The sequence below is a fragment of the Protopterus annectens genome, chromosome 12.part0 (assembly GCF_019279795.1).
Source record: "Protopterus annectens isolate FY-2018-M chromosome 12.part0, PAN1.0, whole genome shotgun sequence".
NCBI classification, from domain to species: domain Eukaryota; kingdom Metazoa; phylum Chordata; order Ceratodontiformes; family Protopteridae; genus Protopterus; species Protopterus annectens.
Window position 1 is genome coordinate 603,096,750 of NC_056746.1, and position 27,714 is coordinate 603,124,463.

Here is a 27,714-nt window from a genome sequence, read left to right on the forward strand (position 1 = left end):
CTTAATGAAGATTCCCTGAAATAAAACTCTAACAAGGCTGAAGGTAGATACTAGAGTCCTTATCTTTGCCAAATGACCCAACAATTTCTTGGTTACCTAGAGTTTATCATATTCACTTAGTGGCCATTCTCCAGTAATTTTGGTACTCAAACCACAAAAGCTTCTTTTCCAAATCACAGGAGATCTGCCCATTAAAGATTAGAAATGACCCAAATGCAACAGTTAAGCTCCTGTAGCTGGAATTTAACATTAAATGACAACAGCATTGGTTTAGCTTCATGACATAAAGGGCCACAGCCCTGACTATAACACAAACTCAGTTAAAGGCCCATCACTGGGTAAGTCAACTAGTGGTGGTGGGAGGGAGGAGAAAAGTGAAGTAGTTATGGCCACTTTTTTCCCTATAGGAAGGAGGAATGTATGTCTAGAGATAGATACTTCTTTAGAGTTCCTTGATGGAGACCAAGATACTGACAGAGGCATCTACTTGAAGGGGGAGAATGTGTGCTTATATCACATACACTGGACAATGCTCATTGCATGCCAAACTCTATATGAGACAGGTGGAGCATGGCAACAAAAATCATTTCCCAAATGGACGCCTGGATGATGGTTGGACTGATACTGGCACTCACATGGTAGGAAACAAAGGGGCATAAATATTGCAATGATCCAGGTGTTTAGTAGATTGGGTTGAACACACAAAAGAAATAAAGAAAACACTTTCAGCCAGATTTTTTGCATTATAAAACAGATGAAAAAAACTTCTCCCTCACAGAACCAGAAAAGTCAGGAAAAAACAAATAGTGCATCACTTCTGATGCAAAAATAAAGCTAAAGAAATGGTAACAAACCATAAGGAAGACTACAAATGACCCTAACCACAGTAATTCTTATATTTTGTATGACCATATACTTACCCTAATCCTTAACAATGAAACATATAACTTTAGCCAGCTACCCCAAAGCCTTTTGGAAAATGATTAAGGCAATGACAGGATACATGCTTTACAAGACCTCCCCCAGAAATGCATGACTCCATCACAGCCATACTCCACAATAAAAGTAGTCATATTTCAACCACAAACTATCTGAATAAAAATCAGTTCCACCATCCATCTCTCAGAGCCCCAACACATCCTAATGTCATGGAAAATTCCATACTTTTACTTTCTGGAGTTTTCACTCAAAGGAAACAAACAGCTACCCACACATGTAAACAATAAATGCAATCTATACCATCTGCAGCATCATTTAACTCACATTATCAGTCAATCTGACAGGGCATAACTGCATGCAGCACACTTTCTTAAAGTTCTATTCCCAACACTCCATTGTTAAAACTATATGAAATACTTGATTATAGCTAACTCAAAGAATGTGCCAAAAATGATTATCTTTTATCCCCAAAACAGCATGATAACTGCAAATGTTATAACATAGTGACTGCTATGTGTAGTACTACAGACCTAATCTTTTCAATATGAAAAAAGACCACTTTTAACAGGCAATGCCTACTTCACTTACAATAAATTATACATCTCATGTACATTACTGTTTATGTAAACAAATATTTCTACTTAACAGCAGATTGTACTTGCAAGTCTATGGTGTAGTGATGGAACTTTGCTCTAAATGAGTGGAAAAGATTAAAGAGTTGCAAAATTCTTTTTAAGCCAGTATACTTCTGTGCAAGATCTATTTAATAACCAATGTAAGAGTATTGAGCAGGAATAACGGCTCTTTTCAGAGCAACTAAATTATAGTACAAGTTTCCTTTTTTTTCAAGATGCACATACAGAAAATAAAATCAGTTCATTAGACATTGAAATAGAACTAGAAAAAATATAAGGAAGAGAATATGAAACATTCATAGAAAGGCTACCTTTGTTAATGCATATGCACATTCCACTATCGACATTAACAGTACTTAAAAATAATGTGATCAAAAATCAGACTAAACACCTGGATAAATTCATTTCAGTACATGATGGCTTCAAAAGAAGTCTAACAAATTTATGAGCTGTAGAAACCAAACCACCAGTGACCAGAGTGGAGAAAACACCACAAGAAACAAACAACCCACTCTCTGCTGCTGCCTCAAAAAAATCCACAGGCATGAAATGATCAAAATATTGGTAAAAACACAGGTTTATTACCCCAGCCAGTCAAAGCAGTAAAATAGCTTAAAAACCATACAGAATAAATAGAACACAACTGTAGTGTATCCAACACAGTCAAGTGCTTTCGTCCTGCTCTAGGACTTCTTCAGAACTGTGTTTGCTAAAACCCACTCCCTCTTTTATACTGACAATTAACTAATTAAGATTTAAATCATGTTAACCCTATAGAATCTGTTAAAAAGTGTGTAGTAAATTTTAATGTTTCTGTAAATGAAAGCAGTGTTGTTTACTGAACTAGGTTCTTTTCTGTTACAAAATAGTGGCCCTATGTTTCAATTCAGGTTTTATAGATGCATTGTCATTAATGCCTGGGGTTACCGTGGCATTAAGTCTCAATTGCCACCTCATTTCTGCCCTCTCCAAGTTGTTTTTCCAATTACCCCCTCTCAGATTACTACCAGTAACCTCCAGAATACCAAATAAGAAAGAGTGTTTGGGATTATTTTTAATATGCCTGTTTATAGCATTATTTTCATCATGTTTTCTCACAGCATACAAATGCTCATAGATCCTCCTTCTAAAAGTTCTTTCGGTTTTACCTATGTAGAAATGCTGACATTCCTGACAAATAGCTATATATACCAGTCCTTTCGTAATACAGGACCCTGTTGCTAATTTTATCTCCCTATCCCTTACTTCCAACCATACTGAGGTTCCCACTAAGATGTACCTACAATGTTCACAAGTTCCACATCTAGTTGTCCCTCTCACATTGTTGTTAGCATTAATGGGATGTTCCAGTAAAAATTTTAAATTGTAATTAGTTTTAAAAACAAATGTTGGTTCTTTTCCTACTATATCTAATATTTCCTCATTCCCTTTAAACAACACCCAATTTTTCTTGACAATATCCCTAATCTTACTACTTGTTTCTCCATAAGTCACCACCATGGATTGGGTATAATCTTTCCTTGTGTTAGTTTCATTCTCCTTCACTAAATAGGATCCCAGCAGGGGTTTATACCTACTACCCCACTCGCTAATAACTTGCTCACAAATGGGTAGTACAAATTCTAACGGGTAACCGCTTTCAGAAAAAAATATTATTAGTGTGCCCATTTCTCTCTTTACTATATCAGTGTTAGAACACATTCTTGCTACCCGGACCATTTGACCCTTTAATATGTTTCTTTTTATAAATAGCGGGTGACTACTTTTAAATTCTAAATAATCATTTGAAAAAGTGGGTTTTCTATAAATCTGAGATTCGAATTTCTAGTTTTCATAATTCTTATTAAGTAAAACATCAAGATAATTGATACTGTCATTATTAGAAGTACCAGTAAATTTAAAATTTTCACTTAAATTATTTATGTATTCCATAAATGCTTCATGTTTATCTCCCACCTTCCATAAAATAAAAATATTGTCCAGGTAACGCAAGTAGTGAATCCAAAACATAGAAAAAGAGGTGTTAAAAATGTATAACCTCTCCCACCCATACATAACAAGATTCGCAAACAAGGGTGCGCAACTAATGCCCATGGCTATACCATTGACCTGACGGTAATATTCTTCTTCAAAAGTGAAATAATTATTTTTTAAGATGATTTCCATTAGCGTCATAATAAAGTTCACCATAGTATTACTTAATGATGTTTTTTCCACAAATACTTCATAAAAAAGCTCTAAACCAGTTTTGTGAGGTATCAAGGTGAACAAGTCAACCACGTCCACAGTAGAGAAACTCAAACTCACTGAAAATGTATCCTGTTTGATTCTGACCAAAATGTCCCATGAGTCCCTTAACAAATGTTCTATAGGGACCAGGGACTCCCTTACTATTCTGTCCACAAAAACCCCTAAAGAGTAGGTAGAACTGTTCTGATAAGTTATAATCAACCTGTATGGGGGATCCCTGATGTCCTTGTGGACTTTCAGTATCCCAAACACAACTGGAATAGTAGGGTTTTGATTCACCAGAAAACCGTATACATCTTCGTTTATGACACATTGCAATAGTGCATCTTCTAACATCATCTGGATTCTCCTATGGGAAATATTTATTTCATTTTTAGAAACACTTTGGTATTTCTCTTCCTGCTATAACATGGAAAAAATCTTGTTGTTATAATCTTCCTTATTGGTTATAGCCATCCCACCCCCCCACCCCCATCCTTGCCTGGTTTCATGAACCTCAGTTGGTCATTACTTCTTAATTCCCTCAGTAAACAGCTCTCTTCTTAAATTTACTAGGCTTAAATTCATTGAAATACTCAAAAATCTCCTGTGAACAAACTTTATCAAAAATTCCTATTAAGGTGTGGAGTGGCGGGTTAAAACAACTTTTTCTTCTGAGCCATTCCTTCTCCCTAACCGTGTTGTTGTCCTTAAACATGTATTTTAGGTTCATTTTCCTTGTAAAAAGTTTTAATTCAGTTAACACAGAGCTTACATCTTCTTTTTTAGAGGGAACAAATTTAATACCTTTCATTAGTAAGGTGACAATATTCTTATCAATATTAACACCAGCATAATTAAAAATATTAAAACCCTGGTAAGACAGCAGCAACCCATCAAAAGAGCTTAGAATATCTACTTCATTAAGTGTTACTTGTAGCTGTTCTTCCTCCACTTGCTCTGCGGCAGGAAACCTTTCCCCCTGGTAGGACCCTGAGGTAAAAAAACATCATGGTTCCTATAGTAGTTTCTTTTATTTTGTAACCTCTCGGATCTTCTTAAGGGTGGGTATTCTTGATCATATACATTTTCCATTACACTTTCTCTCTGAGGATTGCCCTGCCTGTTATCAAACATTTCAGGCCTTGAAACATTGTCTCCTTCATATCTTTCACCAAAGTAAGATTTTGGGAAGGGGTAAGCTGTTTGATTTCTATGCTCATTTTCATCCCTAGCTAACTTTCTTTTTTTTCCTTTCAATATTAATTTCTACTTGTTCCTCAACTTTGTCAAAAACCATATTATATTTCACAGAAACATTGTTAAAATGAACATCATTTAAAATAGCTTCATTACATTTCTCAATATCAACAAGCATTTCTTTGACCTTATTATTGTTTAACTTAATAATAAATTCCATGAGTTCGAACCCATGATGGTCAAACATTTCACATAATTCATCACATTCTTTCTGTCCCCTTTTAAGTCCATTAGGGAATGTATAAACCCTTAATACCTTAGGTACTTTGCGGTTTTTAATGCATTCTGCTAAATATGCATTATCGCATTGTAAGTTACGTACCTTACAAAGCGATTGTTCTAAATCATTGAGTTTTTTGTCCATGTTCTCCTCCATATCTTCTGTGCGAATGTCAAACAACCTAAAGTCACTATTGAACCAGTCCTGGAATCTATTTGCATTATGCCCCACAGTCTCTGAAGTTGGTTTTTGTCCACAAGGAATAGAGCTGGTCGTGGCCATTGTTAACATTGCCATGTTTCCCCTAGAGCCTTGATTTATCGCTCCTGATGACGATTCACCCATAACACTGTCTTGTCGGCTCCCTTTGACCTCCGAGTCCTGTGCCTTCGGGTGATGTAGTTTCTCAACAGCTTCCTACAGTTGAGTTACTTTGTTTGTCAATGTGAGGACAAGCTGAAAAATATTATTGTCCCCAAGAACTCCGTTTGCAGCATTGGTTAAGTTATTTGATCCATCAAAAGCATTGTTCTCTACGAACACAGAAGGCATACCAATATCACTCATTTTCCTGCCCAGCCAAAAAGGAAAATTCCTGGTGTTTCAACTTTTTGAAAAATCCGTTGAGTTTGGCAACACGCACTACTGGTAAAATAAAACTGTAGAAATCAAACCACCAGTGACCAGAGTGGAGAAAACACCACAAGAAACAAATAACCCACGCTGTGCTTTTGCCTCAAAAAAATCCACAGGCATGAAATGTTCCAAAATATTGGTAAAAACACAGGTTTATTACTCCAGCCAGTCAAAGCAGTAAAATAGCTTAAAAACCATACAGAATAAATAGAACACAACTGTAGTGTATCCAACACAATCAAGCGCTTTTGTCCTGCTCTAGGACTTCTTCAGAACAATTTATGAGCTGTTTATATAAAGGGGATACAATTCAAATGCTGTTGCTGAAATATTAAATGAGATAAAGTATAACAGAGCCACTGTTGCTCTGTTTCGGAAGGCAAGCCTATACCAGAAGGAAAATAAGCAATTCCATAGCTAAAAAATATTTCAGTGATTTCCCTGTTATATACAACATAGGTACTATCACTGTTGAGATTAGATGGTTTACCCAGGAAAATTGAAAACATCTTCCTTGGTCATTTAGGGGCAGTATGAACAGGTGAAACTATGTTTTTTTAACAGTAGAAGTTTTTTTAACATAGCCAGTAATGCAACTCACATTTTTGTTGAAAACAAATAGACTGTAGAGGCACCTGGTGAAAAATCAAACACCAGTCTACAATATGATTTTCTCAACCTCCAAACACCAATCTAGAATATTATTTTCTCAACCTTGCAAACCCATGAGTTAATACTTTATATTTCTCAATCACCAGGTGAGCAAACATATGTGACATTTCTGTTTTTAAACAAGAAAACATAAAAGGTAAAACATTACCAGTGATATACGGCCTGCAGAAAGGCATAGCTGGGACAAAGTATGTAAAGATTATCACTCACTATCTTAATCAAACTATTAATCCAGGGAAATGCTCTTTTCCCTTGCTTTTAAAACTAGCCAGATCTCACATTTGAATCTGAGGTTATCAGTTCCATTTTCAAGTATTTGTGATCCCTCCTCTTTTTGTCATTCATCTAACATATTAAATGAAAAATCTCTGTCTTATCAGGCTAAATGCAACATCAATCTTTAAAGCTGTTTTTGAGACTGGCAGTACAAATAACAAGGCAGAATACTATAAAATAACATGTACTTTTTCTTACAGCCTCTGCAGGCAGTATCAGATTTTCAACAGCAGACCCAGTCTTCATTTTAAGCCATACTAACATGAACCATGGCATCAATGAGAGATTTGACTACAATACAAGCTCTATGACTATGTAGCCAGTTATAGTACCTGTGACCGCTTTTACATAGGTAAAATGATGGGGAAGCTGTCACAAGGACTATATGAACACCATGTGTGTGTGAAAGAGGTCATTGTCTCCCTCTACTCTTCCCTCATTAGGCCAGTCATCGAGTACAATACCACATTTGGCATGCACCTCACTAGACACGTGCAACAACTGGAGAGGCCACAAAAGTACCTCACAAAGAGGATCCTAGGCCTTAAACAGACTTAAAAAACTCCCAACTATTCTCCGTCTCATATCATCTACTTAGAGGTGATCTCTGCTTGACTTACAAAGACATGTCTGACCCAGCTCTGTTGGAAATGCTACATCTAAAGAAATCTCAATCCCTCTGCACCACACGCTCCAGAGACCTCAACCTCATTACCACAATTAACAGAACATGCTGGTGGGACAGGTTCATAACCCAGAGACTGCCCATGCTATGGAACAGACCTCCCATACATGTCAAGCAGAGCACTTCACTGACCCTCTTCAAGAAAAATCTTGATGAGTGAATGGGTAACAGAAAATTCACCCTGGGGATAACTCCAGTGGCTCTACTCAACAGGGGCACTGGGAACTAAGGTCAGGCGGCACTATGCCAGGGTAATCCTATGGCTAGGCTTGTAAAGGCCCCAGGACCATTAGCCTAGTACACACCTATGAACATATGAACACTTTTACATATTATTTAACAAGAATACAGAGAATATGTTGTATAACCATTCCAGAAATTTATGTTGTTTAAGCAATCCAGTGATTGTACTGATTTTAAAAAGTTTTTATTCTTTGCAGGTAAAAAAAAAAGTTAAAATGAATTTTGGCTCTGATAAGGTCCTAATCAAGCAGAGGATGAAAGCACTTAACCTATAGTTGATTTTTTTTTATTAAAATAAAACATATTTCACCGGTAACTGGGAAGTTGTGTTAGTTCTCTCCCTACATCAAACACTAAGTGTGTCTACTGTTTCTGATTGCTCAAATAATTGCTTTTGGCATGCTGAGGCACATCATTTTGTATTTGTACTGCTTTTACTTGAAAGTGTCTTTTATTTATTAAAATGTGTCGGGATATTTATTAAACAATTACAGATATCCTATAAGATTTTTTTGTGTATATTGTAACTTGCATGGTGTCATATTGGTACTAGGAAGAATACCTGAGTAAGTCTTCTATTATGTTTGCAGTTAAAGGAGCATTGATTTTTCAGGATTGATCTATAGTGAATTTACACTTATTTTTAATTAAGATAGAAGGCTGTCATGTGGCATGTACTTAAAGGAAATCATCTGAGGCTGTGAATTATTCTCTCTTATGGCACAAGCTAAAGAAATCTATGATTTAGTAAAACCCACTACAGTGGTTTTGAAGTTAACTAATGCACCAATCTCTCAATGTTTCAAAGCAGTACACTGAACTCATAAAATGGAATATTTAAAAGAGGAGTATCATGTTGTTCTAGTTAGGATCAGTTCTCTTTTCCCATATTAAAATGTCAGATGCTCTACTAAAACTAGGAACTTGATTTTTCTCAAAAGTGCCTAAAAAGCAGGTACATTGGGCAATTAAATTTGACTGGACTACTTTAGGATATTTTACTGAGTTTCTCATCTTCACATATCCTAACTGTTAACAATTGAGCCTCATCTACCTAGAACATTGGCATATTTAATTCCTCCATAAATATTTGCATTTGTACTTCTTCCTGATATCCACATTCTTTGATTTATACAGATTTTCATAACATTTCTGAAATATTTCTAAAATCCCTAAAGAATCTCCGGTTATTTTCCTTGTTCTAGGCTCCCTAAGCTTGGTAATAACCCTTTCTACTTTCTGTTGCCTTAGCCATTATGCTAAAAGCTTTTGTGCTCTGGAGTCATTATCAAGAAATAGTTGCTTAACAGCAATTTTTCTAAACTAATGCGTATTATCCAGGTAGTCCCTTTTTTTCTCTTTAGCACTCGCTCTGCATTTGCGCCTCTTCTTGCAAAATGCAAAATGAAATTCTCCCTGTTCTGCAATACTTTAACCATTGTCGGTCCCTATAAATAATTCTTATTACTTCTTAACCATATCTCTTTTTCTTTTATTTCTACCCAATTTTTAAACTCCACTTTCATTTTATAAGACTCCCTAGCTATAATTTCTGGTGAAATTTCTGTCTTCTCTAATAACTCCCAAATAATTTCCACTTTCTATTCCTAAAATTCCGGTCTGCTTAACAGACAGGCGGGGAATGCCAATGTCTCATTTTTGTTTCATTACCCTAGATTTTTATTTTAGTTACTATTAGTGTGTGATCTGAAATAATTATTGGTTGCATGTCAAAACTTCCAATTAAATGCATACATTCCTGTTTAATATAATTTCTGTCTAGCCTAGCCCAGTTTTTGTACCTTGGAGAATAATATATAAATTCTCTCTAAGCTCCTACTACTAAATTCAAATTTTCCATAACAAATATTTTTATAAATTTCTTCAAAAATCTACCCTCTTTTCTTATGTTTTCTCCTCTAGGCCTCCCAGATACATCCTCACTGTTACAAATCAAATTCCAGTTCCTACTTACAAGTCATATTCCCTGCTGAAAGCTGATTATTTCTCCCAGAATTTTCTTAAGCTACATTGTAGCAGTTTTAAGTGAAATTTAAGTACATGCCAGAGTAATCCTTCTCCCTTGTCAGTTGCCCTGTATTGCTACAAATCTACCATTATTATCCGTTTCCTGTTCTATCACTAAAGACCTCCTCTAGCAATTAATATAAGTGCTCTCCTTTTTCTTTGTCCCAGGTATTCTGATGAATAACCATCATGAAATCCTTTCTTTATCAAATTCACATGCTCACTTGTTTCCAAATGTGTCTCCTGTAACATAGCTATTTGCACTCTGTATTTCTTAATACACTTCATCACTCTTTCTTTTCTGCATATATCTCTTAGACCATTCACATTCAAAGATAATATGGAAAGCATTGCCATTGTGATAAGAAGCTAGTATTCCCTGTTACATATAACAGTTTTTTTAAATATCTAGTTAAGTTTTTGTGTTACATACATACACCAATGTTTGGCAGGTTGATCTTTTATACAGTTGTTTCTTGTCATATCCATCTGAACCAATGTCACATATTGCAATACTTTTTGCTTTAATGAAAACCATCAAATAAAAATCAAACACACCCCATAACCTATTAATTTAATACAAAACTTAAAACTATGTACATCTTCAAATAATGATGTTTAACCTTCATAATAGGAACAATTTCACCCATTAACAGCTACACTCACAGGCTTTAAATGACCTATAATTAAGGCTATCCATGCTAAGATGTATTGTACAATCTGCTCTTCTACTTGTAATAAGTGCTGTTTGTTTTTGTCTTATGTTTATTCCTCTCCCAGATGTAGAAAACCTGAATGCTTTCAGAAAACATTCCTTAGGATTCATTAATGCCTATACTGACTAGACACAAAGTGTACACCGTTCTGAGTGAACAGACAGCACAAGCATAACTCACACCTTCTTCCTCCTAATTTTAGTTTTCCTACTGATTTCTTGCAGACTTAAATATCGAATGGGGATTTATAAAGGTTACCACAAAGTGTAGACTACATGTACACTTAGCATAACCTTTCTGAGTGACTAGAAGGCACAAAACATGTGATAGGGATATTCTTGAATACAGACTGTGTGCACTTAGTATACATATATTGTAAGCCATAATGAATTTGGGCCATTATCTTTTAGCCATTGAAAAAAAATAGCATTCTGTTTTTATTGCCCTTTTATCAGCTTTTCTCCATAGAAACACAAGGACCAGATACACAGTTGTTTTCAGCTACAAGCTTCTCATATTGCACCATGAACATTTATTTGCTAAAGGAAAACTTTTCATTACATCCAGTGTTCTTTGGTTTACTTGCTTCCACTTAAAACTTGTTGAGCAATCAAGCCAAGGGCCTTAATCCAGTCATTGACCTATGCAAAAGTAAGAAAAAGCATATAAATGTTATTTATATCATAATCTGTTTTACAATCCACCCCTCAATTCAACAACTCAAGATTACAGCGTATTACTTTAAACATGATTTTGTACATCCTTTCTTCTCTTTTCTACATCGCAGTGCCTACATTTCTTAAAACTTAACAAGAAGAAAGAAAGAAGGAAAAATAGGCACCTGTTTACTTTAGTATCCCATAACACACAAAAATAACTGAAAATGCTTTACTATATAACATGCAGTATATGTCCTGTTTTATAAAAATACTGTGAAAAACAAAAATTGTTTTACTTACAGTTACCTATTTCCAGGGAAAGGGCAAATTTCACAACTTGTGTTGACAAAACAGAGGTCAACTAAAACTCAAATCAGCCAACAGCAGTACATATATATATATATATATATATATATATATATATATATATATATATATATATATATATAGATCCCTATCAGATGATAATGTTTTCAGAAACTCGAAATTCACATGGTCAGGCCCATATGATCAGTTTTGAATGGAGATTGCTGTACAATGTGGATCGAGAAATTTACCTTTATCCTCACTGTAAAGTGATCTCAGAGTTGGTATATATAATTTGCAGGTGGTGTGGGTGCAGGGGGGCTTGCCCCCTGCAAAAACATAACAAAGGTAGATTTTTTAATTTTTGAAACCTCAATCATATGGTCCCGACAATATGAGTTTAGAGTTTCTGAAAACTCAATCACATATATATATATATATGTATATATATATATATATATATATATATATATATATATATATATATATATATATATATATATATATGTATATATCTATATATATATATATATATATATATATGTATATTATATATCTCTATATATATATATGTGTGTGTGTGTGTGTGTGTGTGTGTATACACATATATATATATATATATATATATATATATAAAAACCATATGTGTATATATATATATATATATATATATATGTGTGTGTGTGTGTGTGTGTGTATATACAGAGAGAAAGGAAGAGAGAGATTTATTAGCCCACTCACATGCACATACATACATGTACAAACATGTTACACAATAATACAAACATATCACATGCATCCTAAGGGATCTAGTCATGTTTCAGGTACCAGTTATAGATTCTTATTTTAATTCTTCAAAATAACATATTTATTATTTTGTTATACTTTAGTACTTGTAGTATGGGGGGAGTCCTGCTTTTTCTCTTTGACGACTTTCATGTATAAAGTCTAAAGTAATTCACAACAGATGTCTTTGTAATACAATCTTCCTTGGCTATTTCTTTCAATATATGTGATAAAATTAGATGGGTCATATACATTTCCTCTTTAATACTGTGATAAAGCTCTAACATTAAGGCACATTAAAGAACCAGCCTAGAGATATGATTACCTATTCCTAAGGACCATGAGTTTTCTCAAGGTCCTCCAAAAAGTATTTGAAATTATGTTGCATCATTTTCTCATGGCAGTGTGGTGGCTCTGTAGTTAAGATATCTGCCTCAACGCTCGATGGTCTATGGCAGAAATATCACTTACATGGTTAACAAATGAATTATTAAACTAAAAAAAATGTAAAACAATCTAATTGTTTCACTATCATTGTTCTTCTATCTAGAAATATTCCAGCTCAATCATGTATGTGTTCTCTTTATTGATGGATTCAGTGTTACTCATCCATGTTGTGCATGGATGAAAGCATATAAAAATTGAGTGAGTTTAAAATCAAAAATTTTCCTTTTAACTCAGCTTTGTTCCACCTCTAGAAAAATCTCTTCATGTTAGGAATATAGACAACAGACCAATTCAAGAAATTCAAGATAATCAGAAGTCAGTGTTCTTCTTCATTTGGGGGGGGGTCTGCCTTTCCTAATTTCTCTAAATCTTTTGGGTTTCTAATACCATGACAGGAATGGACCCCATTCCTATGTCAAAGCATGAGTAAAGTTCATGAAATTAGTATTGTTTCATTCGTTGATGTCAGCCAAAAGTGGTCTTCACAGCACCCGCAATGTGCCCAGTAATGACTCCTTCTGCAGTTTGTATGGGGTTACATGGATTGGTAACATATCTAAATACGATTGTAGATTCTTTTTTATAAGACTTTTTTTTATAAGACCTATTGCTCCTACTACTATTGGAAATGTCTGGGTATCTTTCTTCCACATTGCTCTCATTTCTGCCTGCAGATCCTGGTATTTTATGACTTTGTGTCTTTCTGTATGCAAGACACTGTAGTCACTGGGTGTGGTGATTTTAATGATCAATGCTACTTTTGTTTTCTTTTCTTGGACCAGTATATCCAGTTTTCTAGCATCTATCTTTTGAAATGTTGATCCCATGTGATATAAACTTCATCATTCTCTATGATGCTTTGTGACTTATGTTAAAAGTGTTTTTCAGCCACTTCGATACCATAATGTTTGCACAATCCTCAGTTCAACAGTCTCGCCACATTATTATGCTTTCCAGTATACAGTCCTTCTGCCATTAGTGTGTCACAACCAGCAACAAGGTGTGTGACTGTTTCCAATTCTGTTTTACAAAACCTATATTTGTCTGTTTCTCCCACATGTTCAATGGACTTTCTAAACCAGCGTGTACTCAACCAACTATCTTGGGCTGCCAGTATCAACCTTTCATTTCTTGGTTTGAATTCTCCTCTCCTTAACCATTCCTGTGTTCATTCCTGATCAACATGACGTTCTTCCAGAAGTTTTCTATACTTGCAACTATATTTATGTTTTTTTTCCACATTTCTTGCCTTCTCATCTGGTCCTTCACCTTATATTCTTTCTTTTGTTTTTTTGGGTTTTTTGGCACATTCAGTTGCTTCCTGGTTTTTATCTACTTCTGGTTTGATTTCAATTCCTGCTTGACATTGATATGTTTCTGCTAAATTTTCTAATGGCCCTAATGCAGAGATGAAAAGTCAGCAAGCAAAGGAGAGTAGTAGTGCTGAAATTTAATTCATCCTCAAGTCTTGGTGAGTACCTTCATGAGGAGGACCCTGTTTTTCACAAAATCTCACCAAGGCGACACTGATATATAGACTGTTTTTATATAGCATATCTCATGGACAGAAGTAAGTCAAAAACAAAAAAAAAAGATAGCTGGGTGCACAAGACCCAGGATAAAAAAGTGCCCAATCCTGATTGGTGCACTGGTGCCAGGACTGGAAAAAAATGACAGTGTAGAATCCTCAAAATATGGAAACATTCCTACAATGGGGCAAGACCATGCCCAGGGGGAAGATGGCCCCCCTTTTGTAGAAGGAAGTAGCAGTCCACAAAAATTGATTGGCCAAAGAAGAGCCATAAAGACCAAGATGCTTTTCTCCAAAAAAAGGAAGCCAATCTGGTGGTCTCCTGCTATAAACAAACTATACAACAGAAGGAAGAAACTGTTGCAGAAAAGAGGAAAATCCCAGGATGCAAAAAACTCTCTCACCAGCCTCAGTAAGAAGCTGAGATCCCTCATAAAATCCTCAAAAGCTAGTTATGAAAATAAAATTGCCAAAGATTCCAAAGACAGCCACAAGGCATTCTATAGTTATGTTAAGAATCTAAATGGCAATGCTCAGATCTGCTCTGAGCTACAACAGAATGGCATTAAATATACTGATCCCAAGGATATTGCCAATATCCTGGCAGATCAATTTAGTGCCAATTTCACCCCCCTCTCACCCCGTAAAGGGCCCATCTCAATACCAAAAGATTGCCAAATTCCGGTAATCACGGCCACACAGGTAAAAACCGCACTCTCCAAAGCTAAGAATACAGCATCCATGGGACCAGATGACGTCCCAGGCTGTGTACTACATGAACTACAAAATGAACTGGCACCTCACCTAAGTGTCATGTTTAATCATAGCCTCACCTCAGGCTTCGTGCCCACTGAGTGGCGCACAACTACAGTTATCCCACTCCACAAGGGGGGATCTGTCTTGGATCCCGGGAACTACGGTCCCATCAGTCTAACAAGCCTGATCTCCAAGGGCATGGAACGCATTATCATGGAACTTATAAAACAAAGACATTGGCAACCTTCAAACACTGAACCCCACCCAGTTTGGGTTTGTGAAGGGCTGATCTTGTCTACTGAATCTGATTGACTTCTTCAAATCAGTCTCCAGAGCTGTGGATGAGGGTAAGGCGGTCCACACAGCCTATCTGGACCTCGCCAAGGCCTTCAATACCATCCCCCACTCTGGAATCATAGATAAACTTATTAAGCTGGGCATAAATACTTACGTCACTCGATGGGTTGCCAACTGGCTTACTGACAGAACCCAGACTGTAAAAGTAGCTGACTCCAAATCTAGCTCCAGACAAGTGACAAGTGGAGTACCTCAGGGTTCAGTCCTGGGACCACTCTTGTTTGCCATCTACTTCTCTGAAGTACAGGCCAGCACTAAGGGACTCTGGATAACAAAGTTCGCAAATTACTGCAAACTGGGAGCCATTATTGAATCCCCAAATGATGTGGATATTCTACAAACGGGCCTTACAGAAACAGATGCCTGGTTCCAGAGTCATGGGCTCAAGCTTAATGCCAAGAAATGTATAGTTATCCCCTTTGGAAAAAAAACATGTACCCATGAATTACCACATAGGTGGCAGTACACTAAACATTGAAAGTGTGATGAAAGACTTAGGAACACAGGTGGACAGTGGTCTCACTTTCGATAACCACATCACCACAACAGTCAGGAAATCCTTCTATGTGGCACACCTCATCACTAAGGGCTTTTCATCCAGAAAAAAAGAGGTAATTGTCCCACTGTACTCATCCCTCATTAGACCCATTATAGAATATAATGCCCCATTTGGTATGTACCTCACAAGACATCTGCAACAGCTGGAAAGGACACAGAAATACCGCACTAAAAAAATCACAGGCCTAAAGCAGATGCCATATTCTGACTGTCTAAAAAAACTCCACCTATACTCTGTGGCATATCGTCTACTGAGCGGCGATCTCTGCTTAACATACAAGGCCATGTCAAACCCTGAGCTGTTGGACATGCTCCACTTAAAAAAAATCCCAATCCCTCAGAGCCACATGCTCCAGGGATCTAAATCTTGTCATCACAATGAACAAAACATGCTGGAGGGATAGGTTCCTGACCCAGAGACTCCCATACTCTGGAATAGACTGCCCATGCATGTCAAGCAGAGTGCCTCCTTGGCCCTCTTCAAAAGGAACCTTGATGTTTGGATGGGAGATAGGAAATTCACCCTGGGGATCATGTCAGTCACCCTGCTAGACAGGGGTCCAGAGAAGTAAATATTGTGGGAAGAAATATCCAGGGAATTGTTATGGCTAGGCTTGTATAGGCCCTAGGGCCGATAGCCTAGTACCAACCTATGAACCTATGATAGAGTAGACTATGTAGGATAAGAAAGAAATTGTTACTATTATGCAAAAAGCCCAGAATTTCCAGATACAAGATATATAAAATGATTAAGAGAGAAATTAGAGGAAAGAAAAATACTTCCATAGGAAAAACTGTTAGAAGCTTCAAATAAAAATTTGCATTCATTAATACAACAGATTTTTGAAAAACAGTATATAGGTCAAGAAACTTTGATCTGTTTGGAAAAAGAAGCATCTGAGGAAGTGAAAAATATAAACAAGAAAACCTAGAGATATTTGAAAAATATAAAAAAGAAATATGGACATGGGAAAGAAAGAGAGATTTGATATGGTGCAATATTTATGCAAAGGAGAAAGCCAAGTTAACTAACACAGAGAAGGCAGCCCCAAAGATATTCGAAGAGAAATGCAGGCAAAGGCATCCAGATATGGAAACTTTCACAATAAAAAAAATTAATATCACAAAGATGGAATGTGGAAAAGAAGATTAGTAAAGCAGAAGTTAAAGAAATACAAGTTGAAGTTATTGAGTGCCTGCAAAGTGAAGGATTTAATGTAAAAGGTCTAACACAGACTACATCACAGCATGATGGAGTGAATCCCCAGAATAAGGAAAAGCAAGAAGATCAGGAGACATGTGAAGAAAAAATATGGACAGGGGAAAGGAAAAGAGATTTAATATGGTGTAATATTTATGCAAAGGAGAAGGCAAAAGTAACCAATACAAAAAGAGCAGCACCAAAGATATTTGAAGAAAAATATAGGCAAAGGAATCCGGATATGGAAAACATTACAATACAAAAAATAAGAAGACTAAGATAAAAGTAGAAAAAGAGATTAGTAAAGGAGAAGTCAAAGAAATAGAAAGTGAAGTTATGGAGTACCTGCAAAGAGAAGGATTCAGTGTAGAAAATCCAATACAGAAAGCACCACAACAGAATAAAGCAATGGATATCCAAATTAAGGGGGAAACCAGTGGAACAGGAAGCAATTGGTCAGGTGCCATATCAAGATATTTTGGAGCCTTCCACAGGAAACCAGTATAAACATTCACTTGAAGCTAGACAGCAAGGAAAGGAACAGGAAACTGTGGAAACTGTGATGCAGTCAATGTTGACGAGTGATAGGCCAGTGAGTTCCCATATGACAGAGCAACGGATGACACAGGATGAAATTGAAGAGAATGTGCCACAGGAAGATGCGATAGAACTTTCTATAGAATGTCTGCAGGAAACGGAAAACAAGGGATGTGCCCTCAGTATGGAAGAAAATGAGTTAAGAGAAGAGTTGCTTGATTTAATGGACATGGATAGATGGGTCTAGGACTATTCATTGAAAGCACATTTCACTGAAACACATTTGACTGTGCAGAATTCACTGAAAGCTCAATTCATTGAAAACACAATTCACTGAAACACATTTCACTGAAAGTTATATATGGCCTTTTCCCCACTGTAGTGCGACCCTGGAGTTAGAATATATAGTAAGGGTGTGTGTGTGTGTGGGGGGGGGGGTCCATATATAACTTTCAGTGAAATGTGTTTCAGTGAATTGTGTTTTCAGTGAATTGTGTTTTCAGTGATTTGTGCACAGTCATTTGACTTTCAGTGAAATATGCTTTCAGTGAATAGTCCTAGACCCAGATAGATATATTAAGATCAATGAGAGAAATAGACTGCAGAAGGTCAATAAAACCCAAAAAGTAAGACGTCTGATAAAACAAATGAACACAGTAATTAGGACTGTTCATAGAGACCCATGTGATATAAAAGAAGTAAACAGAATATATTACTGTGCAGCTAAATTAATAACTGATAAAGTTCTACCACAGTAACACAAGGTAGTGAGAGAAAGGAAGGGGAGAAATTGAATACCATCATGGAAGTATCGAATAGAGAAAACTCTAAAGCAATTAAGACAAGAAGTGTCACTGTTAGAAGAATATAGAAGAGGGAATAGATCGACAAAAATACTAGGAAAAATAGATGTGATTAAAGCAATGCACAGTATTAGAACAGACCAGGATCTAACATGCACTATTCCAAATAACAAACCAAAAATTTCACCACAGGTGGAAAAACTTAAAAGATATACAAATAGTACAAAATACAAAATAAGCAGTTTATTGATGACCCAAAAAAGATTTATAGAGAATTGGGGAATAAGGTAAAAGGAATTGAAAGACCGCCAAAAAAAGTGGAAGTACATACATTTTGGAGAAATATCTATGAAGATCCTGTGGAACACAGCAAATATGCTAAATGGATAGAAGAAGTAAAAGAAAAAATAAGACGGTTAAAGGTACAGGATATGAAATGGGATGAAGTAACAGCCAGAGAGATTGAAGCAAAGTTAAGAAAAGCCTCTAACTGTAAAACCCCAGGCCCAGATGCAGTACCTAACATTTGGTTAAAAGTGCAAAATGAAAGCTGCAAGAGTAAATCCAAACCTTTTTAATGTCTTAAAACCAGAAGTCGTAGCCCTTTCGTTCACCACCATTGAACTTCAGAAACTGGTTAAAAATAAATTAAGTCCCCTTATATAACCTTTTGAAAATTGCGCCAAAAATTTTAAAGTGACATACATCAAATAAACATACACCAACCCATCACTTAAAAACACAGACCATTCAGTGATATAAAAAATACAACTTTGAATTGAAATATGGAACCTGGCTTTGGTTTTTGATTAAAAGTAAAGTTAAAAGTTGATTAAAAATATTGACATTTTTGCACGAGGATTTAGTTATGAATAAGAAGTATTGATATGCGCACCCTGAACAGACACCACACTGGCTAACAACAGGCAAAACAATGCTCTTACTTAAGAGTGAACCTGCAAGCTACCCTAAAAATTATAGACCAACTTGCCTTCCGATGATGTATAAACTATAAACTGGAATTGACGCCGACAGAGTATATAGTCATTTAGAAGAAAACTCATTTATGGCAGTATAACAAAAGGGCAATAAAAGAAAGTAATATGGAACAAAGGATCATTTGTTAAGTAAAGTTATAGTGGAGAACTGCAAAAAGGGGAAGAATCTAAGTATGGTATAGATTTCTACAAAAAAGCATTTGATAGTATCCCATATTCATGGATAAAAGAGTGCTTAAAAATGTATAAGATACACCCTACACTGATTGACTACATTACAGTAACCATGAAACAATGACAGACCACTTTGCAATTAAGCCATGATAAAGGACAGATTATTATCCCAGGGATAAAAATTCAAAGGGGGATATTCCAGGGTGACTCTCTGTCACTGTTGCTGTAATACCTTGCCCTTAACCCATTAAGCTGTTTACTTAACAGCTTAGGCCATGGCTACAATTTGCCTCCTAGAAAGCAACAAAGTCTAATGACTTCTCATCTTCTCTTTGCTGATGATTTAAAACTGTTTAGCTCATCAGATGAGGAACTGAAAGCACAGCTGCAGGCTGTCAAAACTTTTTCAGATGATTTTAGAATGTCATTTGGTCTTTATAAATGTGCAAAAGCAACCTTTAAAGCAGGAAAACTGCAGCACCAGGAAAACATCAGTTTGGGACAAGAATGTAATATAAAAGAATTTGAGCAAGAGGGAGTGTATAAATACTTGGGAACTGATGAAGGATCGGCAATAAAACATGAACAAATGTCAATAAAACTTAGTAAGGGATACTTTAGAAGAGTTAAATTAAAGCTGCTGTTTAGCTATGCTTTGTACACAGAAATAAATATTTTGATTCTGTTCCCTTTAACCAAAATATCCAGAAGAGATGCATTTTCATTTAATTCCTCAAAATGTTTAACTAACAGGAGTCAGTTTTCATGTCTTGGGCTATAAATTCAAGGCCTGCAGGTTTTGTGTAAATATTGAATCCCCAATTATCTGACTGGACCATTATCTCAGGCAAATGGCATCTAGCTTTATCATGAATGACCTCTGAGACTGTTTAATGACCCTAGCGCTAGAGGGTCAAACATAGTGAATGAAGGAAGAATGCAAGATCTTTCTTGCTTTATTGCAACTTCTTCTCGCAGGGATAAAGACTGAGGGAGTACTATAATGTCTCCAAGGGCATTATCCAATGAAAACGTCTCTGCTAGAGACTTGGAGAACATAGAGGTAAGTATTATATAAAGACCATAGCAGGAAGGCTGTTATGCTAACGAGGAAGATCCTTGACAATGAACCTCATAGCCTGCTTTTTGGCATGTAAGGAAGTGCTCTTTCTGACAAATATACACTCTGATGAAGTCCTGTTATTAAAGTTAGAAGGGACAAAAGCACTTAATGTATGAGATTGTGCTGTGCTCAGTGTTGAATAAAGCTTTGGGGCAGTTTTCCCTTTCTTCATTCCGTTACCTTAATTACTAGTTTATTTTTTTCATTTTTATTTTTTATTTTCTATATATTTCTTATGGGGCTTTTGGGGGCACATCAACAGATTATTATAACACATTTATTCTTGCCTCATGTTTAGTTCATTCCTGACAAGCAGGCCTTTGAGATCATCCACCGAGCTATATTGACCCAAAAATGGGTCTTCTCCTTCACGCTCATAGCTGTTATTCTTGACATATGTCAGCCTTCTGACAGGCTACAGTAGCCATTTTTGTAGGATATGACAGAGATATTCCAGTTGCCAAAGCAGTTTCTAGATATCCCTCGTAAGGTAGGACAGTTTACTTTAAATGTAGTGCCTGGGTACATATTTTGCAAAGTGGATAGAAAATGGAGAAACCATTATTTCCCAAAAAGCAGACTCCTTCCCACTAAGGCTGCTGCTCTAAGGAAAAATATAATTGTGTTTAGTGCAGGGATCTTACAGCCATCATAATGCAAGGGAGGGTACAGATCCACACATGGGACAGGGCCATTAATAGTTTGTGCAGAAAACTGCTGCTGTACTGTGTGTCTGATATCTGACAATTTGATGATTAGTGATTTTTGGAAATGTCCTAGCTCATTTCTTCTATAATTTTAAGTTGAACACCATTACAGTAGGTCAAGTAAATCCAAGTTTAAATCATCCTAAAGTAGTTCAAGTGTGCAACAAACAATACTGTCCTGTGTGTGGATGACATCCCTGTTGCTCTTGTTAATTCTGAGTAATCTATTGTATAGTTTTTGTACTGTTCAATGCAGCTTACTTGACTTTTGACATAGGTATGCAACATAAACAAAATTATCATTCTAAACAAAGATGACAGTTTTATATTTAAACTGCTCCCTTTCCCGGTTTTAACCAGATAAACTCCAATGAATATTGCTTACCCCATCAATAATATGTTCAAATGTGCATGTAACAGCTTGTGATACATGAAATAACATATATAATGTCTACGATGTCATACTTATGCTAGGAAAATAGCAACTAAAGCAAATAGCATATCAATGTCTTTGTAAGGAATCATTGTTTTGTACACTAGAGTCATGGCCTTTCTACTATGTAAAACACATCTTCCAGTGAGTTACCCCAAATGTTGTACAGTCAATCTCAGGCCCCCAGAAAAGAGAGGGATACCTAAAGTCCAGTCCAATATAGTCAAGTGTTTGATTCACCCAGCCTCTATATTCCTCCTTTGGGACTTAACCCGATAGTGCTCTGGGGCAATTCAAAAATAAGTCTAGACTCCTAAATGATCTTCTAGATTGCATGCCTAGTAACTATCTATGATTTATAAATTCTTGTTTTGGATATTGGTTTCATTCCATATCTTCTAGACAGAGTGAACACCAAATTAGAAGTTTCTGAAACTGAAATTAATAAAGATAAATTAAAGTTTTTTTAAGAAGAAATAAGTTCTGAACATGTTTAATTTAAGGAAAAGGGAAAAGAAATGTATAAAATTAGGGAATTCTTCATGGTAAAACAACCAAGAATAAGAATAATGAATAAGAACTACAGAAAGAATGAAAGGAATACCTAAAGGAAAAATGTTGTCACTGTCACAGGGTAAGAAATGTTTATGATTAACTGGTAGGGATAGTTAACAATATATTTTTTAATTTACGCAATAAATATTTTTTCAGTTGCATGGTGTTTCTATCTTAACCTGATAAAGGTGGAGGAGTATTTACAATGGTGATAAGGAAGATTGGGATTTAGGGATGAAAACAAATCCAATTAATCCATGGGGTTCTTACCATTTGTATTATTTATTAACTAACCTTCAAAAAGGGAAATGAGATTTGATAGATGGAACATTACTGTATTAATTGTCTAAGCCTAAAAAAGGGAAATAAGCACTGTTGCATGCAATATTATACCAGGATGCATAAGCCTTAACTCAAAGTTTTATGCACCATGTTAAACCTTTACAAATCAGAGACTGCTCACTGTGGGCTTCACCTGTTACGAACTGTAGTGTGGATAGCCTTCTTGCTGGAGAAGTCACATGCTAATGTGGCAATCCTGGGAATGTCTAATACTAATTAGTTATGTGCTCTCTGGAAATGGTGATGGGTCCTGATGGGCGTAGCAATTCAGAGACTCACTCTGCTGAGTTCATTCGTTCACTGTTATGGGAATAGTTATGTCATGTACAGCATAGACATGGCAGTTTTGTGTGTGTGTGTGTGTGTGTGTGTGTGTGTGTGTGTGTGTGTGTGTGTGTGTGTGTGTGTGTGTGTGTGTGTGTGTGTGTGTGTGTGTGTGTGTGTGTGTGTGTGTGTGTGTGTGTGTGTGTGTGTGTGTGTGTGTGTGTGTGTGTGTGTGGGTGTGTTTGTCTGTTGGTCTGGGTGTATTTGTGTGTGTATGCTGAAGCATGTATATCAGTGTGTGGGCATTTCCATGAGTGTGAGTAAATGTGTGGGGACTGTATGTTGGTGTTTGGAATTATGTGCTTGTGTCTGTGTCTATATCTCTGTACATGTATGCATGTCTGGGGGATTGCCTATGCTACCAAGGTGCATGGGCTGGTGGGGAGAACACTAGCATTGTCAGGTCTGACTGCACTGCATTCACCTCACAAATAGGATAATGAGCTGCTAATGAGGTTTTTCAATCTCTCAGTTGGAGATGTTCCCTATCATACTAGCTGACCAGCACACACTGGACACTCTGTACAGGTGGAAGGGATCGTTATAAATCCTAGGATATGTGCATAATGAAAGGAAAGAATCATTTTTAAATATTATGACAATAACCTATGATTCCATGTTAGAAATCATTAGGATCATCAATAGTAAAAACTATAAAAGAATGAATGCAAAGTAGTAAAGATAAAGCTAGAAGTCATGACTTTTGTATAACAAAAAAGTTACTAATTAAACTGAAAATATACAAGGATGCAAAGCTACAAAACCATTCATGTTTTTGTTTTTTTTTTTTTTTGCATTGTAATAAAATTAGATTTTTCAGAATAGCTGCTAGAAAAGTGGATTGTTTAGAAGTGAATAACATTACTATAAATATGTTATAAAACCACAAAAACAGTTCCTTATACCACAAACCAAAAAAAAGGACCAGTAGTATCTTGTTCTTCTGTTGACTAAACATTTTTTATTCCAAAGTAAAAATCTCTTAGCGCCTCGGCCACAATCAGCCTTTACATTTACTCTGTAAAGGCTGATTGTGTCCGAGGCGCTAAGAGATTTTTTACTTTGGAATAAAAAATGTTTAGTCAACAGAAGAACAAGATACTACTTGGTCCTTTTTTCGGTTTGGAATTACTATAAATATGGTTTGCTATGAATTAATATGAGCATGTTGAAATGAAGTGTGACATTTATGTTGAAAAGATACTTATTTAATGATTTAGGATTCTCTCTGTATAATTTCTCCAGGTCTTTGGATTTCTAATACCATGATGGGAATGGACCCTATTCCTAAGTTAGGGAATTATCAGTGTTCATGAAATTAGTATTGTTTCATTCTTTGATGATAGCCAAGTGTGCAATGTGCCTAGAATTGCCTCCTTCTGTAATTCATATGGGGGTTACATGTATTGGTAGCATATTTAAGTACAACTGTAAATTCCTTTTTATTAGGTCTGTTGTTCCTACTACTATTAGAACTGTCTAGGTATCATTCTTCCACATTGCTCTCATTTCTGCTTGCAAATAATGATATTTTATGACTTTGTATCTCTCTCTGAATGTAAGACAGTGTAATCACTGGATGCATCAACTTCAGTGATCAATGCTACTTTTGTCATTTTTTCATGGCCTACTATATCTGTTTTTTGAACTGCTGGTAATGGGTCATCCCATGTGATATATACTTCATCATTCTCTATAATGCTTTGTGGTTCATGTTTTCAGTGGTCCTCAGCTACTTGCCTTGCCACATTATTGTACCTTTCAGTATACAGGCTCTCTACCATGATATCACATCCAGCAACACTATGTGCTACTGTTTCTATTTCTTTTGTACAGAACCTGCATTTGCTCTGCTTCTCCCACAATTTCAATGGACTTTTAAACTAAAGTGCATATAGTCCACTATCCTGGGCTACCATTAATAACCTTTTATCTTTTGGTTTCAGTTCACCTTTCTTCAACCATTCCTGTGACAAATTTTAATCTAGATATCAGAAACATTGAAATGGTTGGTAGACAGGTTTTGGCCTATAATTTCACAAGGGGAAAATACCAGTGGAGTATTTACTGACAGGGTTGTTTTTTCTTATAGTAGGTTCCTTAATCTGAAGGAACTACTGAATAAGAAGAAGTCATCCACACACAGTGGCCCAGTAGGATGTTTCCCTTGTGGAAAATGTAGGGTTTGTAACAGAGTTAGGAATCTCAATGGTATGAAAATGAATAATACGGTTTATAATGCAGCAAACAATTTTAATTGTTTGTGTGGCATGGTATATATTCTTGGGTGTGGGTGTATACCAACCAAGTGGTATGTGGGTCAAATAAAAAGAGTGGTTAAAAAATGTATTATGGAACATTTGGGTGATATCAGGCATAATCGGTTGGAAAGTCCTGTGGCCTCCCATTTTCAAACCATTCATGGTGGTTCAGATACTTCTTTGTTTTTTAGTATGTTAGTCAAACCTGTTTCCAATGTTGGGGACAATTTTCAACATAAACCGTTGTCTATGGAAACAAAGTTTATTATAAATGTTGATATGTTGCATCCTTCTGGGTTAAATTTAGAATTTAACATCACTGTTTAGTTTTTAGGGAAACTTGGTGAGCAGTTTGTATTTATTTTGTGCTGTTTAACCATTGCACTGGCACTTTAAATGGTTTAATTATGTAACTGTGTGGTGATTAACCTTTGTATAAATATGCTGTGATTATGATTTTCAATTATCCCTTGAAGGCATGAGTCGAGGTACCAGGAGGTAACATCAGTAAAGCTGTTGGTCACAGTCCAGTGTGGCTCTGTGTTTTATTTCACTACTAATAAAGTTGTCAGTTTGCATACTCCTAATCACCCAGCTCAAAGAAGTGGTGCATTCTGTATTTTGTCTTGAATCATTTTACCTATTTTACCTAAGCATTGTAAATCATCAAACACATAACCTATGCTAACATAGTAGTAACCATTTTAATCAAACACTCACTGCTTTACCTGATAAATGTAGACTGTTGTGAATGAAGATTTATCGAAATCAAACTACTAAACCACAACATTTATTTTACTTGTCTACACTCCACCATCATAAATAATTGGTACTTTTCAATTTGTACAGGTATTTATATTACCTATAATAGTCCCTTTGTGCATTTTTGGTAAACTTGACATTACATTGAACAAAATGTTGTCTGTGTAAGTGTTGAAGTTTCCAAGGGCATGTTCCAGTGTTATGAACTCAGTTCTTTGGGTTTTTACAGTTTCTTGTAACATTTCATTTCCTTTCATTCTGTTTTACAGATGTTGGTGCTAGATGATTTCACCATAACTCAGCTGGCTGATGTAGCCATTCTGTACGTAACGCAAAATAATGTGGACAAGTTTGGCTTAGTTATGCATGCAGTGCAAATCAGGAAACCTACAGATGCCTATGACTTCATTATAGCATTTCAAAGCTATGCAGACAAGGTAATCTGCTTTTGAAAATAGTATTGCAAATAAGGGTTGATGTAAGCATTGTGGCTGTTCTTACTTTTAGGGTAAATTATTCATAGAATCAGTACAGTTTTTCTTTGACTTGTACAAATTTATGAAAATCAGTAGAGAAAAGAGGTTTTGCTTTTTGTTTTTGAAACTGTTACAAGTGTGAAATAATTTAGGAAGGATTTTATGGAATCCATTATGATATAAAAATTGGGAAGAAATAGTTGTAAACTATTATGCAGATCACAGTGGACCCCCCCCCCCTCACAACACTAAATCATAACTACATGTAGCACTATGATTGCCATATCAATATCATAGTCATGAATGGTAAATTCACTTTATTATCACATAAAAAGCAGAAATTAAATAAAGTACCATTAAAGAATAATCATAAATGAAGATGACAGAATAAGTTATCTGGTCATTCTATTCCATCCCATATTAGTACTTATATCATGCGATTAAGAATAGCAGTATTGTTCTTAGTTCTACTCAATAATTTGTGAATTGATGAAACTGTCATTCTATATAGTACTTCCAACATTTTCTGCATAAATATAGGTGGTATATGTGGGGATTTTCTGACTGTGGCACTGGTAGCTCAGGTTTAAATATTAATCCAGACTATTGGAAGGGACAGCCAGGGGTAGTGAAGGGCAGTGCACCCTATAACTACTCTCCCTTACTGGGGATAGGGTTGTAGGACTACTCAGTTTTGGGACAGTTCCTGCTAGTGGTGATGGATGATCCATGTTCTCTTATTTTGAAAAAAGAGAAGGAGGTAACATACCATGTACATACTACTAGGAATGTGTTATGCCCATGTCCGCGGAAATAGTTTTGTCCATCAAAATGCAGATCTCTTGAGACCCATTAGAGCAAACCCAGCCAGTCAAACAGATCATTTGGAATTTGTTTAAACCATTACTCACCTCCCTAAAATTACCAAATCTCACAATAGGTTAAAAAAACATACATTCCAACAGCATGGTTTGATTTTCTGGTCCCTGTTATAAACAGATATGCAGCTTTAGCGCTAATGCACTTACTACAGAGATATTAATGCAATGTGGTACACCTTTACTTCTAGAAACATGAAA

At 35.9% G+C, this 27,714-nt stretch overlaps 1 protein-coding gene across 1 annotated transcript in view; it reads left to right on the top strand.

The window, feature by feature from the left end:
* LOC122816739 overlaps positions 1–27,714 on the top strand; it is a 1,006,513-nt gene that overhangs the window by 790,740 nt on the left and 188,059 nt on the right. The window contains exon 43 of the mRNA XM_044089733.1: positions 26,429–26,596. Coding sequence (XP_043945668.1) covers positions 26,429–26,596 — 168 coding nt within the window. The remainder of the gene's footprint in view (positions 1–26,428; positions 26,597–27,714) is intronic.